The sequence below is a fragment of the Phalacrocorax aristotelis genome, chromosome 5 (assembly GCF_949628215.1).
Source record: "Phalacrocorax aristotelis chromosome 5, bGulAri2.1, whole genome shotgun sequence".
NCBI classification, from domain to species: domain Eukaryota; kingdom Metazoa; phylum Chordata; class Aves; order Suliformes; family Phalacrocoracidae; genus Phalacrocorax; species Phalacrocorax aristotelis.
The window spans coordinates 68,052,754-68,068,003 of record NC_134280.1 but is presented as its reverse complement, the minus strand read 5'-3'; the positions used below and the strand labels follow the sequence as shown (position 1 = coordinate 68,068,003).

The window sequence follows — 15,250 nt, the reverse complement described above, 5'->3', positions numbered from 1 at the left end:
CCTTCTCTCTCTCTTAAAATCGCTGGGCAGAAGTAGATGACCAAGCCCCAGGGCTTCAAAAACGCACCGTCAGCATTTTTAAAAAGGGCTACAGAGGATTTGCGATTGGTGGTTTTGGGTTTTGTTTTTTTTTTTAAACACCACTTAGTACTTTTGCACCATCATGTTTTGGAAATGGCAACTACGTCTCCTCGAAGGGGTTCCGCCTCTTTATTGATGGGCAAAAGGTTCACATTTGACTGTGCAGAGGGTATCTAAACAGATGCCAAAAGGGAAGCAATCGGGTTTGAAAACACAACCTGAGCGCTTTAGAAGTGTTGTTTGCCCACTGTTTTTTTATATCTTTTGGAGGAGGAAACAGGCTCTAAGGAGTGGCATTTCTAGTGAAAACACATTACAAATAAATATATACATTCAAACTGTAATAAAGGGTGAGAGAAAAAAAGTCCTGGTGAGCAGTTCCACACCACTTAGTGAGTCCCAGTCTTAGTGGGACTGCTACCTCCAAGGCACCTAAAGCCAAACACAGTCAGTTCACAGTATAAACAGGCTCAATTAATTTTTCCTGTATTAAACATACAGTATTTAACCTATAATCTGGATAGAGCATATTTTAAAAATTGGGGTAAACTTACTCTTAAAAAGATGTCTGCTAGAGGGGAAAGGCTCAGAGAACCTCGATCCTTCTGGCATCGCTTCTGGCGCTATTGCTGTGCCCTTCTGGAGAGTCTTCGCCTGTCCCTCCGCTTACAGGTAGGAATACCAACCCCATTTATATATTCATTTTCATCCATCCATTCCTACATGCCATGTAAAACCACAAGGTGCTGCTGCCTACATTAGAATGCAATCACTTTTTTTTTTGGCAAAAATTACTATAAAAAAGTGAAATTAATAAAAATTAGCGACTTGAGTTTAGGCAGTACACCAAAACTATGACCCTGAAAATGGAATCATCAAGAAGTGAAAACACACTTTCCTTTTAAAGGCAAAGTAACTCTTCAGTTTCAACAGAAAAATCACCCCTCAAATAACTCTTCAAACATAACATTGTGTCAATTTTCATTTACCCGAGAATTAATTTTGCTGACCCCCCACCCCAATCTTTAGACTACCTAATTCCAAGCATAAATTCTGCTCTCAACTCCCCCACACGTGTTCTGCTCCAAGGTTTGGCATGATAAATCACCACTGTCCATAAGACACCACAAAAGCAACTTCTTGTCTTTGAATTCTACATCAGTTTGAAAGAAGATGAAGATGTAACATCTGTTTTGAATCTCCCTGTCCTCTAAACATGCAAAAATTAGAAGTTTAAAGTTATCTCAGATAATTCTACCATCTCCCTATCAGTTAAAAAGGGTTCTCACGTGTTTTAAAACACATAGTTTTTATAGCACTCTGATTAAAGCCTTTAAAGACATTTAGCAATTTACAAAAAGTTATATTTAACCAAGCCTTATTGAACGATTACTGTAACATATCCATCTGCCTTTCACACATGCACATACATGTTTTTCTTTTGGGGGCTGGGGGTGGGGGGGGTGTTAAGATTGAGCGAGAAGTGTTTTTTCTCAGTGTCCCCGAGATAGCTTTGCCATGTAATTCAGAAGGAAGTCACCACACAGGTTTACCAGTTCGTGAAAGCTTTTTCTATTTCACTCATTTATTCTAGCTCTCATGTCAATTCCATTGTTCCATAACAGTTAAGGTTTTACAGCCTTAAAATAATAAACGTATTTTCTTTTCACATTTTACAAGTCTATTCCGCGTTGTTTTCACTTTTGAGAAGCAACAATACATGACTTTGAACACCTACTATCACATCAGTGACCAGAAACGTCTATGCAATTTTCTTCTAAACAGTGAAGTTTAGTTGAACAGTGAGTCAGGATCTCCTTCTGCAGTTTCATTTTAGCTTTTTCTAGAAAGATAGATTCTCTGAAAATATAAAAGAGACTGCAAATGATCAGACAGCAACTCATACAGACAAGCTAGACAAACAGAGACGCATTATTGAACAATGTTTAAAGCATCAATCACAATATTTCTCCATTCCATGCATTCCACATCCTGCTGTTGATCTAGAGGACATGATGAAATGTGTTTCACTACTGCTTCAATTATTCCTTAAGTTTAGCCTTCTGTCTTCTCTTCTACACAAGAAATGGTTTACAAATGTATTAAAATTGACATAAACAGGCCTGTTGTGACCCAATTTTGTATTGGTTCCCTCGATTCCTATGTTCCTCCCCCAAATATCACCACGGTCATAATCTCATTTCTTAACAAAGCAACTGTTGCTTCGGTATCGAACAGCACTTCAATCTTCATCATGTGGACCAGAACACACTGAAGTTGTGACATAGTTTTCGTTACTTTTTTTAAAAAAGTAAATCATAGCTCTAACTACGAGTAGAAGTAGGCAGTAAAGCAGTTTTCTTCTGAAAACTGGTTTTCCAAAACCGATTAACGCATGTGAACTTGAACAATTCCAAAGAAAATGTCACATTTAGCAGAACATTTTTCTACTGGAGAAAAGTCATCATCTGAAACAAGATCTACAATCATGAAGATGTTTTATTGACAATATCCACGCACTGCAAAAGTATCTGCCTGCATACAATTAGATCTTAGCTTTCCAATAGTGTTTTATTGGCAGTGGAAAATGCATCAGTACTTTATTGAAAGAAAGCAATAAATAATACTGTGATAAAAATAGTTCAAAAGTAGACTGTACATATTGTTACATAATCTGAAAATACACAAAAGATTAATAGAAAAACAGAACAATGAATTTCAGTTTTACAAGCAGTTAGAAGTGGAAAACAGTAAGAAAAAAAGACATGCTATATATATTGTTGCATAATAAATAATGCACCATCTGAACAGATTCTTGCTGGCTTTTTAATATGCCATTTACAAGTGTTGGATACATTTTCTACTCATACAGTCCAAAATGGCTACAACCATCAAAATTAAAGTCCAGACAGCTCTTCAGAACAAGTTTACAAAACACAAAAGATGACTTACATAAGAAAAGTAAGGCCTTTATTAGAAGTTGCACTGCTTTAGTGTTCAGCCCCTTGCACCTTCATCTTTCACTACTCATTTGACATGAGCCTGCAGTGCTTCATAGTTGGTCCGTTAAAACTACTTTCACCAGCATCTTTCCACAAGTGTTTTCAATCAAAAAGATCTAGGACAAAAAAAACTCTGTGGCCCGTGGATTACGACCAGGAATTATTATGAAGTCTATCTTCCTCAGGTAAGGAAAAAAAAATAAAACCAGTTCTTGGTTTATGGCTTGTTTTCAGTCACTGTGAACATACGCTATACAAACACAGCGGAGAGTGTTATGACCGAGTCAATCACTTCTAAGAGCGTTCCATAGTGTTACAGTTCCTCTCAGCTTTTAAAACGAGTTATATTTTAAATAAAGACAAAATTTCCACTACTTGACAAATCCTCTTTGTGGAAAGGTACAGTTCTGCAAAGAACAATGATCATGTACCATACCTTCTGCAACAACATAGGCTTACCTGAAAAAAGCTGGACTTGTTTTCAGATCTAAGCTAACATTTCCAAAAGACAAAATATATACTGCTTGGTGTCATGATACTTTTACAAAGGTATTAAAATCCTTTTCACCTTCAGTTTCATTATTAAAAAACAATGATAATTACAGTAACTGCATAATTTACAAAAACCCTATATTACTTATAGGGACATATACATACAAGCATTACAGTACATTCAGTTGGAAAGACTAAAATTAGAATAAAAAAATCAGCAATGATTTGATTTGTAGACTGAATAAAAACAGAAAAAGTAAGTAACTATATAAATGAGAAGTCACATAAATATAAGAAACATTTAGATTCTAAAATATTTTCTCTATAGTACTCATGAATTTCTTTGCTAATTAAAAACTCTGTAATAAAATATCTCAAAGTGTCCATTTAACAAGTATTAACAGGTTAAGGGTTCCAAATGTTCAAAATGCTGCATATCACCGGTAGAAATAGTGTGGGTAAACTGTAAAAACAACAACAACAAAAAAAAAACACAGAAAAAACACAAAAAATTCCATTAGCAGTTTTAAAAACCATTTCATTCCAGGTTTCCCCTGAACAGCTCAGTAGTGCAGGAGTCATGCATCAAATTACTGCCATGCCACAATGTATACAATTTCATTGCCTTCTGCAACCTTCAGTTGCAACGCAAAGTAAAGCACATGAGGTCAAATATTTCTGCTTCCTAGATTTTTATCCTAGATCATCTGACTACAGAAAATCATGAAACTGTGGGGAGAATTTACGGAAGACGTAAAACTTATATTTTAGTTTCAAGACACTGAAGATAGCCGATGAGATTACAAACTGACAGATCCATGCGATCTGAGTTGCTACGTGCAAGAGTTTCTCAACTTTTCGTACGTAAGAACTCTTCAGAGCTAAACCTGTATATGCAAAAAGGTTCAGAACTTGAAGAAAAGGCAGGCAATACATGAGTTGGAAGGGAAGTTACTGGTGAGAAGAAAGGAAAGAAGCTGTAAGCAGAAGAGACAGGCAGTTTATAGCCTGTGGAAGATACCAGCTAGTGAGAGAAAGATTCACTGAATTTTTCTTTATTTAAAAACCCAACCGAGTACAAAAATTTAGTTTCCAGACTTGTTTGCAAAATGAGAGAGATACTGTTCTATGAGAAAATACAGCAGAGGCTGCTGAAGAAAAATCATTCCAAATCCGGAGTAAGACAGGACCACACACCTTTCACAAACCAGAATACGTGTGTTTTGTGTTAAACACCCTTGTATTATCAGCACCGCTCACAGCTACCCAAGTTTAGGCTGCAGGTAGCTAAATCGAACCAAACCAGACAGCCTAAGCAACCACAGTGGCACAAAGTATCCAAGAACTGGAAAACCATGCAATTACCCCTATAACAATTCAATATTGAGGTATATTGTAGTGGCATAACTTTCACCAAGGAAAGACTCCGAAGGATCAATAATCTGAACTGCGGTATCAGCCGCAAAATTATTTCCTTTCCTTTATATGCCTAATTTAGTTCCCTTCCCTCTCCCCACGTTCACTAGCTGTTTCATCCAGCCTTTGATTTCAACACCTTCTACACAGCTATTTAGCACAGGTCCTTTTTGAGGCTGTTTTAAAAAAAAAAAACTTGAAAGAATACGATATTTACAGAAGTAAATATTTAAATACTTATAGTCTTCACTGTAGGAAATAAGCTCTGGATTTTCAATATCTACTCTGAAAACCTGAAACAGTTTAAGTGTGTAAACTCACTGTATTAAAATACCTGATGTTTCATTTCATAAATAGCTGCTTTACTATTATACCTATCAACTTTACTCACCAGGAGAAGGCTTTAACAGGAGTAGGTCCTTACTGTAGCAGAATCCAATCTTTGTGTTCCTGATACACTGCCTATTTCAAGAAGCATGGGAAGACATGCAGAACACAGCATGCATGTTAGTTTTAAAAAAAAAAATCTCACAGCAATTTGATGAGAGCTACTGTACTCACCCAAATCTAAGGTTACAAGTTAGAAAAGCAGAATTTATTTTACAGTTTATATATTAACTGCTTCTATAGCTTCAGTGGCTAACAAAGAGTTCTAAAAAAGCCTGGTACCAACGAGCACATGGAAATTGGCAAAGGTACTTTCGTAAGTAGTTTATTCTCTATTTTACATAGTTTCTATATTTTCTGGTGGGTTTTTTTTTTAATATTGTAAAAAGAAAGGGGTTTTACATGGTAAAGACTTCACTTATTTTAATTTACAGAATTTTCCACATGAATTCTGGAAAATATTTTCTGCTAGTGACAATATTTGAAATTTAAAACAGCTCACATTTTATAGAGTAACATCAGATGCAAAGGTTGCTTCTTTGAGCTTTACTCATAAATACAGGTTTTCAGAACCTGAGACAACTCTGACAGATTATGCTGAAGTTCTCATCCTCTGTTCCAATTAAATACATTTTCCATTTTTTCTTTTAAATACGTATCTGTGTGCCTCTGCACATGCACACATACTCATACAGATCCTTTCGTACACAGCCATGAATGAAGTAGTGATTTCAAGTATGATCACTACTTAAGCGACCACTGCAGGGCAGATAATGCACCTTTTAGTCCAGTTTCAATAATCTCAAAGTTATCCAGGGGAGTTTACTCACATTATTTCTGAATGCATTTTACTGCATTTCAGAAGTGGAACTTACATTGGTCTAATTGCTGCTAACTAGAAATTACGCATCATGTGACTAAAAGACTTCTAAAACGTAAATTTATTTTCCCAGTTTAAAATTTCTTTCTAACTATAATTCTCATTTTTGTTATTCCAACAAAGTAAAAAACAACTCCACATCTATTACAGCTTCCTGAAATTATAAAGCACCCTATGGTTAAACACAGTGTTATATATACAACCATGCACAAGGCAGATGCTTTTATGCAGCAAAACTGTAATTTGAACTTAATTCCCCTGTAATCTCAAGCAAAAAAATATGCATCATGCTTAAAATAATACAAAATCAATACCATCAATCTGCATCTTCTTTGGCTGCATAGAGGGTGAAGACATTGAGGTTGTAACTCTGAAATTTGCAGGGAGAGTCTCTGCTGATCCAGCAGCTAAACCTCTTATGTCCTTTGGTCTAAACTTCTTTCTCCACGAAGGTGCTCTCCTAAAGCTCTTATCATCATCCTGTTACGTTGAAAAACATCATTAGTGATTCAAAAAAATGTAGGATTGTTTCTGACATTAAAATGATTACTGACTATCTTAAGTAAATGTATTGCCACTGAATGAGTTTATTTTCAGAGCGGTTCGGGTGCAATAACAGCAGAGGTCTTCATTTGCAACAATCTCTGTTCATTTGCTAGATTGGAGGCTCTTCAGTTCAGGAACTATGGAGATTCATGTGCTCGGCACATTTAGGAAAAACATTTTGTACTTTGAATGTCTATACTTCATGATTTACAGTCATCCGTAGGTGTCACATCACTCATTCTAAGGGGATATGAGGAGTGGAGCAGATCATACAAGCTGCTTTGGGAATACTGACATATAGAGACTTAATTTGAAGAATTGCTTTTAACCTTCAATTCTGTCTTACAGGAACAATGATACAGCTGTCATGCTTTCTCATGCTACAGATTACAGGAAATGATAGTGAGGGGAAAAAAGTGTAGTAAATAGTATATTGCTGTGCAGTGTTTTACTTAAGCTCTTGGGTCAAGTAAACTTGTAACTACCCCCCATTTTTCCCCCCATTAATATACCTGCATCTTCACAGTAACATTCCACTTCACAAATATAATATTGCACTTACTAAATACAATGAAGTCCCACTTCCAAAAATGTCTTTTGCAGTGAAGGTATTATATGTCAATGCAAATATACTGTGCATCTTCATTTGCCAACTTCACTTTAGAAACAGTTCAATCACATGAATGCCATTTTACCTAAAATTCATCCTTTTTTAGAATTAGGAGACAAACGCCTGCATTATTTGAAGAGATCTTCACGATCAACAAACTGCCTTGTGCTGATAGAACACAGCAAACATCCATTCCCTCAAAGCTCCTTCTCTTGCAGTTTGAAATCACTAAGGAAAAATACCTTAGAAAACTATCAAGCTGCTTTCTGATGACGTTACTAAAACCTCAGCAGAGGCGCATACTGAGAACAGAGCTGTCGGGATGTGTCACAGAAGGGCTGCAACAAGTCCATTAGGCAATAGATGAACACAAAACCAATCAAGGTCTGTCACAGCTGCCTCCTTCCGCAACATACTGGTGTATGTGTCACCTCACTGCCCCAAAAGCAGTTCAGGCCAGCACTCTCACCCTTCCCCTGTCCTCTTCCTCATATTAACACAAATGTTTCCGAGCTATCATGGACTGGTTCCCTGACCTGGTAACCACACTTGGGTTTTGTCACCTTAGTCTTAACCTGAATGACTTTCGCCTATGTGTGCTACCAAATAAACTCCCACTAGCACCAGAAGAGGTGGCACGGAGTTAGGACTCTCAACATCAGCTTGAAACTGTTCACCAAGTTACAGCATAGAGCAACTTGAAAAGTTAAGATGTAACACCCTCTCCTTTCTGCTACGGGTTCGCAGGGTCTACAAAAAAGTCTCACACCTAGTTTGTTAGAGTTTTACACTCATTGCATTTGAATGAAGTTTATACACTGTAAGATCACAGACTGCCCAACAGAAATTACTCTGATGTACAAGCACATCTGATGTGGCAGTCATCTATACCAGTATAAACAATATTAACAGCAAAGCTTTCTTGAAAAACACTTGAAATTATTTTAAATACTGCTTGTTAGGATAAAGATTTAAAATGTGCTATACAGTGCCATTCTCATAGCTTGTTCATCTGCAACACTGGTCACTAATTATCCCACATTTTAGATGGAAGATTCGGCCCAAAGCGCTGCTAATAGACATTAACCATGCAAGCTACAAAAAACCAAACAAACTTGCAAATCATGTCAATACTTTCATATTCGAAGTTATCTTACCGAAGTACACAAAACCTGCCGTATTCAGAAACTCCTGAAGATGAAGAATTTCAAGTTAAGGTTTCTGTCACTATTCTGTTAATAGCTTAAAGAGGTTCAAACTAAATTCTTTCACTTAACAGTTCCAATAAAGTTCCCAGGACCATAAAATGGGTCAACAGCTCAAGTAACTTACTTCATCAAGTCTCCTGTCAGTGCCCACAGCAAGAAGGTTATTAAATTCCTTCTCCAGAACAGCACGAGCCTGAAGTTTATAGTACAAAAGAAATGGAAATCAGTTCCAAAAGATTAGTAATTAGTACCCTATGGTAATTTTTAAAAGTTAATATAATCCAAATCATTTAATACCTTCTTATCAGATTAATAAACGCAAATTGTCTAACTGTTCAAGTACTAAGTAGTAACTTGTTAAAAAATTAAGGAGGATTTAACAGCTCCCCCTTCCCTTCATTGCGATATCAAAGTTCATGATTCCTGGCTCACACTTAATTATTTCAGAATAAGAAATAGCAAACAACAAAGATGAGTTATACACTAATGTTATGAAGATGGGCTATGAAGAAAATAGTCAAACAATATTTTTTGTTCCAGCAAATTTATCAACCAGAATTGTTATTAACAATCAGAAAACAGTAAGAAAAGCATAGTTCCATGTTTTTCTCTTACAGGATAATGGACAACTTTCCATCTCTAGGGTTTCTAGAGGTGGGAATAGAAAGATATGCACTTAACTAATAAAAAAAGCAGTCAGTTCTTCTTTTAACCTTCCTAGAGAGGAGGAAAGTCCTATCGGCCATAAAGTACTTCTTGCTTACCTGTGTGTTTTGAGTGGGTATTTGTAATAAGAGGGCTAATGCATTGTAATCAAACGATTCATCTAAGGCCACAAGTGCACCATGAACTCCGCTCTCTATAAGGTTATTTGCGTATTCTTTAAGACCAATGGACACTACCCAGTGGATCATTCTTTCATTGCTCCAGACAAGAACATCTATGGAGAAAAAAAAAGTTGCCCAATTTATAACAATACAACTTTTCTGCAAAAGCCCCACAGTCTTTTCCTGATATGTATGCTTGTGTTGGGATTGATTTTCACGTATACACCATCATAAATGCTGTTAAGTAGTTGCCCTCAAGGAACTATGTTATTTAATGTTTAGGTTGCAATCCAATCTGCCCCTGCCTTTTTGGTGTGCATGAAACACTCAATGGGCAGCAAAACTTCATGCTTAGACTCCAATACTCAGTGTTGGATCCTTTCCATACAATAGTGTTCCTTGCACCCCAAAGGAATAGCCCTTGCTCAGCCTCCTCTCTGCCTACAGAGGAAGGCTACAGTCACAGCTATGAGACAAGTTCAGCTGGGCATAGCGTTCACACAGATGGGGAACACAGGATCTTGTTTTACACAGCCACTTAGGGGCTCGGACCTCACCCAAGATAGATTAAGTATTTTGGAAACAAGAATTTTACTACTCAAAAGAAAAATCTTGGAGCAGTTTCTCATGTACTTCCTACTGAATATGAACAGAAAGCTTTATTTATTATTGTTTAAAGCTTTATTATTTATTAGTTTTATAATCTTATCTACCTTTAAGTTCTGAAGGTGTTCAATTTAGTAATGCAGACTTACCTTCAAGCTTGTGTATGATACTACTACACTTTTCCACAGTCATTAAATTTAAAGTGGAAAGTAAACATGTTTGAAGTTTGGTGGAAGGCATTTCATACTCCAACAGTTGAACAACGAATATACTCTCATCTTAGAACTTTTTCAAGGAAAAACACTACGAAGCAGCATTTACACGTTCAGCCCAAACGTCAACACAAAATTGATGTTACTACAAGTAGGGTTTTTTAATGCTACTCGGGAATGTCTATACCAACCAGAGTTACAACAATAATGCCCAGAAGGCATTCAAGAGCTGTATGTTCCAAGGAGCAATTCCCTATAGGCAACAGATACAGCCACACCATTTAGGAGAGTAAAAAAGGCTTACCAGCCACAACAGAGGCTTGTTTCATGCCAGTTAGTTGCAATTCCTGGGAAGGTTCTTAGGTACAACTAGTAGAATAACCACCAAAAGGTATAAACACTTTAAAAGGAAAGGGGAAAGAACAGGCACAGGGCCTCCTAAGCAAATTGTCTACAAGATAACCCTAAAATTTTAGTTTAAGATGTCAGAAGAGGCTTCTGATATTAGGCAGAGGACAAAATTTCTATGGGAAGTCTTGGAAACTACTGTGAATTCCCAACCCTGCTTTTTTTTCTTTTTCTCCTGTCTTGTCCAACAGTCACCATGTATCTCAAAGATATAAACCCCTAAGTCACCTGCATACTTTTTCCTGAAGTGCTGGGTAACAAAAATTACCAGCCACGAGCAACAATAAAAGCACGTAGATGCAAAGTTATGTCAGAACAGGAAAAAAAAAAAAAAACCACACAAAACACTCAACAAAAAAAAAACTTCTTCAAAACCCTCCTCCTCCTAAACATTTAGTTTTGTTTCAAAGGTCAGAGCAGTAAGAGTTTCAAAAATGTCTGCATCTGTAGCACATCTCTGCACAAGTGAATAATTTAATGATGTGTTTCATGATTCACTGTTCGGGGTCTGCATCTAGACACATCTCCTGTATTTAAGACTTCATATTTTATAAATAATTCCTCCCCTTAATGACTTTTTGGTTTTTTTAAGAAGAATACATTTTTGAGGCAGATCAGTGAAAACATATTAGAATCAGATGAGGTCAAGACAATGCACTAACCCTTAATTTCATTCTGGCTTTCTTCTCGTTTTCTTTCAAGTTCTTTTCTATCATAATTCAGTCTTCGTAGGCACATAATTCCACACTGAAAACTGTTTCTGTTTAGAAAATAAAAACAAATTTAGAAAAAAAACTCCAAACATTTAGAGATAACAGGAACTACTTAGAGTTAGGTTTTCAACTTAGATCTATTTACCTGTGAAAGCTGTCCACCATTTTAAGTTGCCCACGCAGATCTTTTTTAGTTAAATGATCCAGCATTCGAGCATCAACAAGACACTCCATGAAATAGCTGCGATACTGAGGGAGCCCCAGACTAGGGAGCCATTCATTGCCAATCCACTCGTGGTTCATATCACCATAGGCTAATGTCTGTGTTTAAAAGATTAAGGAATAAGCTTATTAAAATGAGAAATAAAAGAGAAAAGCTTTTTTAGACAATGTATTTTAAAGAAAAAAGTAAAACAATGCTTACTTTATTCTTAGCCTGTAAAGATAAGCAAATAAAAATATTGAATACTACAGGTATGTTTTCTGAAGAAGTCAACCTCATGAAAAAAAGCAAATTTAGATCAGCAAGTACAACTACCTTAATTTATTCCATAGGGAAAAGTATGAGAAAATATGCAAAACCTAATAAAAAAGAAGACTGAAGAAGCATGGAATTTAATTTTGTTAAAATGCTAAAAATACTGTATCTCTTGTGAAAAACAGGAATTACCCCCCCCTTCCCATTACAACTGAAATACAAGATATTAAAAAAACAAACAACCAACACCCCAAAAAACAACAACTGCAGGGTCTTTTTTAATACACTTAACTGTTTTCAGAAACTGATCCTAATCAAGTAAGCAAAAAATGATAAAAACCCACTATTGAAGAACAAGCAATTCTAAGTGCTGGTCCTTATCCTAAAAACCCTTCCTTCATTGTAGTTTTGACCTGCAGATCATCAGACATTTTTCTGGAGAAAGCCTTTAAAAAGGAGAGTTTGTAACTATGCATCTAATCATTCCTTGAGCAACAAAAAAGCAGCAGCTTTTTTTTTCCCCCCAAAAAAAGTAAAGGGTAATAATTCAGTTTTACTGTACTATTAAAAGTCAAAAGCTTTATTTTTCCTCTAGAGGAAGCATCTTCTAGAAAGGAGCAAGGTCAAACAGAAATGCATTTCTTCAAGCCATCGCTAGGTAGCAGACTGAAAGTGCATGTTACTTTTGTAACAGGGAAGCAAGCTATGATTGTTATCATTGGCAATCTGCAAATGAGTATCTGAGACGTAGTTAATGGGACTTCACCAGGTTTAAGCTGGAGAGCAGCCAAGCAAGAAGAGCCTATACTGTCCAAAGATATGGATCACAGGCAAATCTTGAGTTTTGTTTATATCCCTGCATAAAATACTAGACTCTCTCAATGCCTGAAAATACAATTAGGATTTGTCACCACTTTAAGGGAAAACAATTCATCAAGGAGGATTACAGAATTAGTGCACAGAAATCTGCTTAACTATCTAGGCTCAGTATGCCTTGCAGCACACCTGTGCTAGTGGCCAGGTTAAACAGGGACCTTCCACGCACAGCAGATATTCTTGTTGGACTTGTGGCTTCCCAGAGAGCCATCCCCCACCAAAACACTCCACACTTTGTCATGAAATCAGTTCAAAATTAGATCTAGTATGTTCAATACATAGAAAACAACAATGCTTATTAAAAAAGAATAACTTCATTTTGGTGAGTCATAAGCTAGAAAATATTTCAGAAAGCTAATGATAACAAAAACTTCTGAGTATTCTTCTCCTGGCAGCCTTATTATTAAAAATCCTTATGCATAGCTTTTTTTTTTGTGATGTACAAAGTATTTTACAAATTTTCAATTATGAACCACCAAATCATGGGAGTTGTAGGAAACATTAAATATTTAAATTACCTAAATATAAAAGCATGTCTTCCAACTATATATTATACAGAGAGATAAGCCCGTAGTTTCCCCCTTCTCCCAATCCCCAAGACACACCAAGAGTCATTAAAAGAAACTGCTACAAAGGAAAACCAGATTCTTTCATGCTCTAATTATTGTGACAGTTTACATATAGTCTATAATATTACATAAAGTTTCCAACCTGAGCCCAGCTGCCCTCCTCATCTTCCTGTTACGTGGTTAGAAAAGCAAAGAACACATATGTATTAGTATTTAAGTTTAGTAAGGAGATCAAAGTTAAAGATGCACTGCAAGACTAAGTCTACTGCATTTCAAAAAAATCTAGATAAAGCAAGCATCATGCATTGTGAAAAGGTATACAAGGCACTCTTTTGCATGAGAGGTTGCAAAACCCAACTACTGATTAAGTTCTCTGGAGAGAATAAGTTTCTGTGCAAGTAATTCCATTTGTCTATTAGTTAATCAAATCAGAGCTCCATTTTACAGATTAGAAAGAGTTTTGTTTACAGTCTTATCAATGTTGACTTTCTCCCCCCTTCTGGAAAAAAACCCTATCAAGATGCAGGTTACAAGGTTAATAGTTAGAAGAAGCAATGATCCAGAATGTTAATGCATTAATTTGGGGAAGGAATAAAAAAGACCAAAAGGCACTTGATTCACTAAGGAACAGAAGTGGCAACACTGTAAACTAACCGTTTGTTGTGTGGCTGTAAGATTTTCCATTTCTTCATGTGTTACCCAGACATTTCCCGTGGTCTAATATGACCCCACAGGGAACCAATCCCATCCAGTGAAAGGAAAGCAGTAACAAAGAGGAGAGGTTGCAGAACATATAAGCAATCGGTACATGTAAGGAGCAGGCATGGGCAAAAGCAATGGTTTCTAAACTCTTAAGTATAGGTACATCTATTGAAAGTAATGGCATGGAATAAAAGCCTGTTAACATGGATCACTTTTCTTCAAGGATATTAGCAAAATCAAATGTGATAAATAGCTTACACTGATGTAATTAATGGACAAACACTTGACTCTGCTCTAATCCGAAAAATGCATTTGTAGTCTAGTACGTAATCCCAGGAACCTCAGAAACAACTCCAGACTGCAGGGCAGCCAGCCTCATGCTACATGTCTAAATTTACTACAGTATAGAGAGACAGGTGGACTCCTAGTTTATGTAGGCTGAATCATTACTAAAGAGCATTTGGACAACACCCTCAGAGCCATGGTATGAATTTGGGGCTGTCCTGTGCAGGGACAGCAGTTGGACTTGATGATCCTTGCGGGTCCCTTCCAGCTCAGGACATTCTATGATTCTATGATTATTTGGAGTTAATGACCTTACATGTGTATTAAAAGAGCCTCCAACTATTTTACAAATTTCTGTACGCACATGTATACTTCATCTGTATTATGAATTCTCGTGAGGCCAAAAGATCAGGCAAATAACACACTAAATATTTTGGATTATATACTTACAGTGATACAAAATTCTATTTCCCTTAAGAAAGAAAATGTAGTTATTCCTTCCATTAATTTCCATGAAAGGAAGAAACATCCTATATTTAAATTACGTGTTTCCTCTACAATTCCATGTTTCAAGAAATTCTTATTTGAAGCTCAAATCCTTTCAGTTACACGTTTACAGTAGAATTTTTGGAAATTCTAATGGTTCTAGAAGATATTTAATGCTGGATCGCTTTCCTTACCGTCCTTGAGGTGGGAGGGGCAGATGGACTTGTTAGTGACATGATTTCCTGAATGGCCAGCCTCAGCTTCAGTCTGTGCAGAGGATTACTAATTCCAATTTCACGCTGTATTTCTGTATCAGACAAGGCTGACATGATAGCACCGCTTTTCACATTTGCTCGGCAAGCAGCCACGTACCAGGCTGGCATCCCAACCCAGAGCTGAAACACAAAAAAGGGAAGTAAGGAAGATCTGGAAAACATTCCTGGCTCCAAAACCTTAAATTCTTTAG

The 15,250-nt window shown here is 36.5% G+C and overlaps 1 protein-coding gene across 6 annotated transcripts in view; it reads right to left on the bottom strand.

Moving 5' to 3' along the window:
* Positions 1–1,629: 1,629 nt before the first annotated feature.
* The window catches only part of PPFIA1 (PPFI scaffold protein A1), a 66,131-nt gene continuing 52,510 nt past the window's right edge, over positions 1,630–15,250 (bottom strand). For 2 of the 6 annotated variants that reach the window (XM_075094999.1, XM_075094998.1), the window contains exons 21-29: positions 14,979–15,179; positions 13,966–14,028; positions 11,534–11,709; positions 11,338–11,435; positions 9,387–9,562; positions 8,747–8,815; positions 6,573–6,738; positions 5,383–5,453; positions 1,630–4,038 (exon numbers count right to left, since the gene is read on the bottom strand). In XM_075094999.1, coding sequence (XP_074951100.1) covers positions 5,395–5,453; positions 6,573–6,738; positions 8,747–8,815; positions 9,387–9,562; positions 11,338–11,435; positions 11,534–11,709; positions 13,966–14,028; positions 14,979–15,179 — 1,008 coding nt within the window. In that variant the 3' untranslated portion in view covers positions 1,630–4,038; positions 5,383–5,394. Of the gene's footprint in view, positions 4,039–5,382; positions 5,454–6,572; positions 6,739–8,746; positions 8,816–9,386; positions 9,563–11,337; positions 11,436–11,533; positions 11,710–13,453; positions 13,481–13,965; positions 14,029–14,978; positions 15,180–15,250 lie in introns of all 6 variants that reach the window. The other 4 variants (XM_075095003.1, XM_075095000.1, XM_075095001.1 and 1 more) reach the window with 4 other exon arrangements.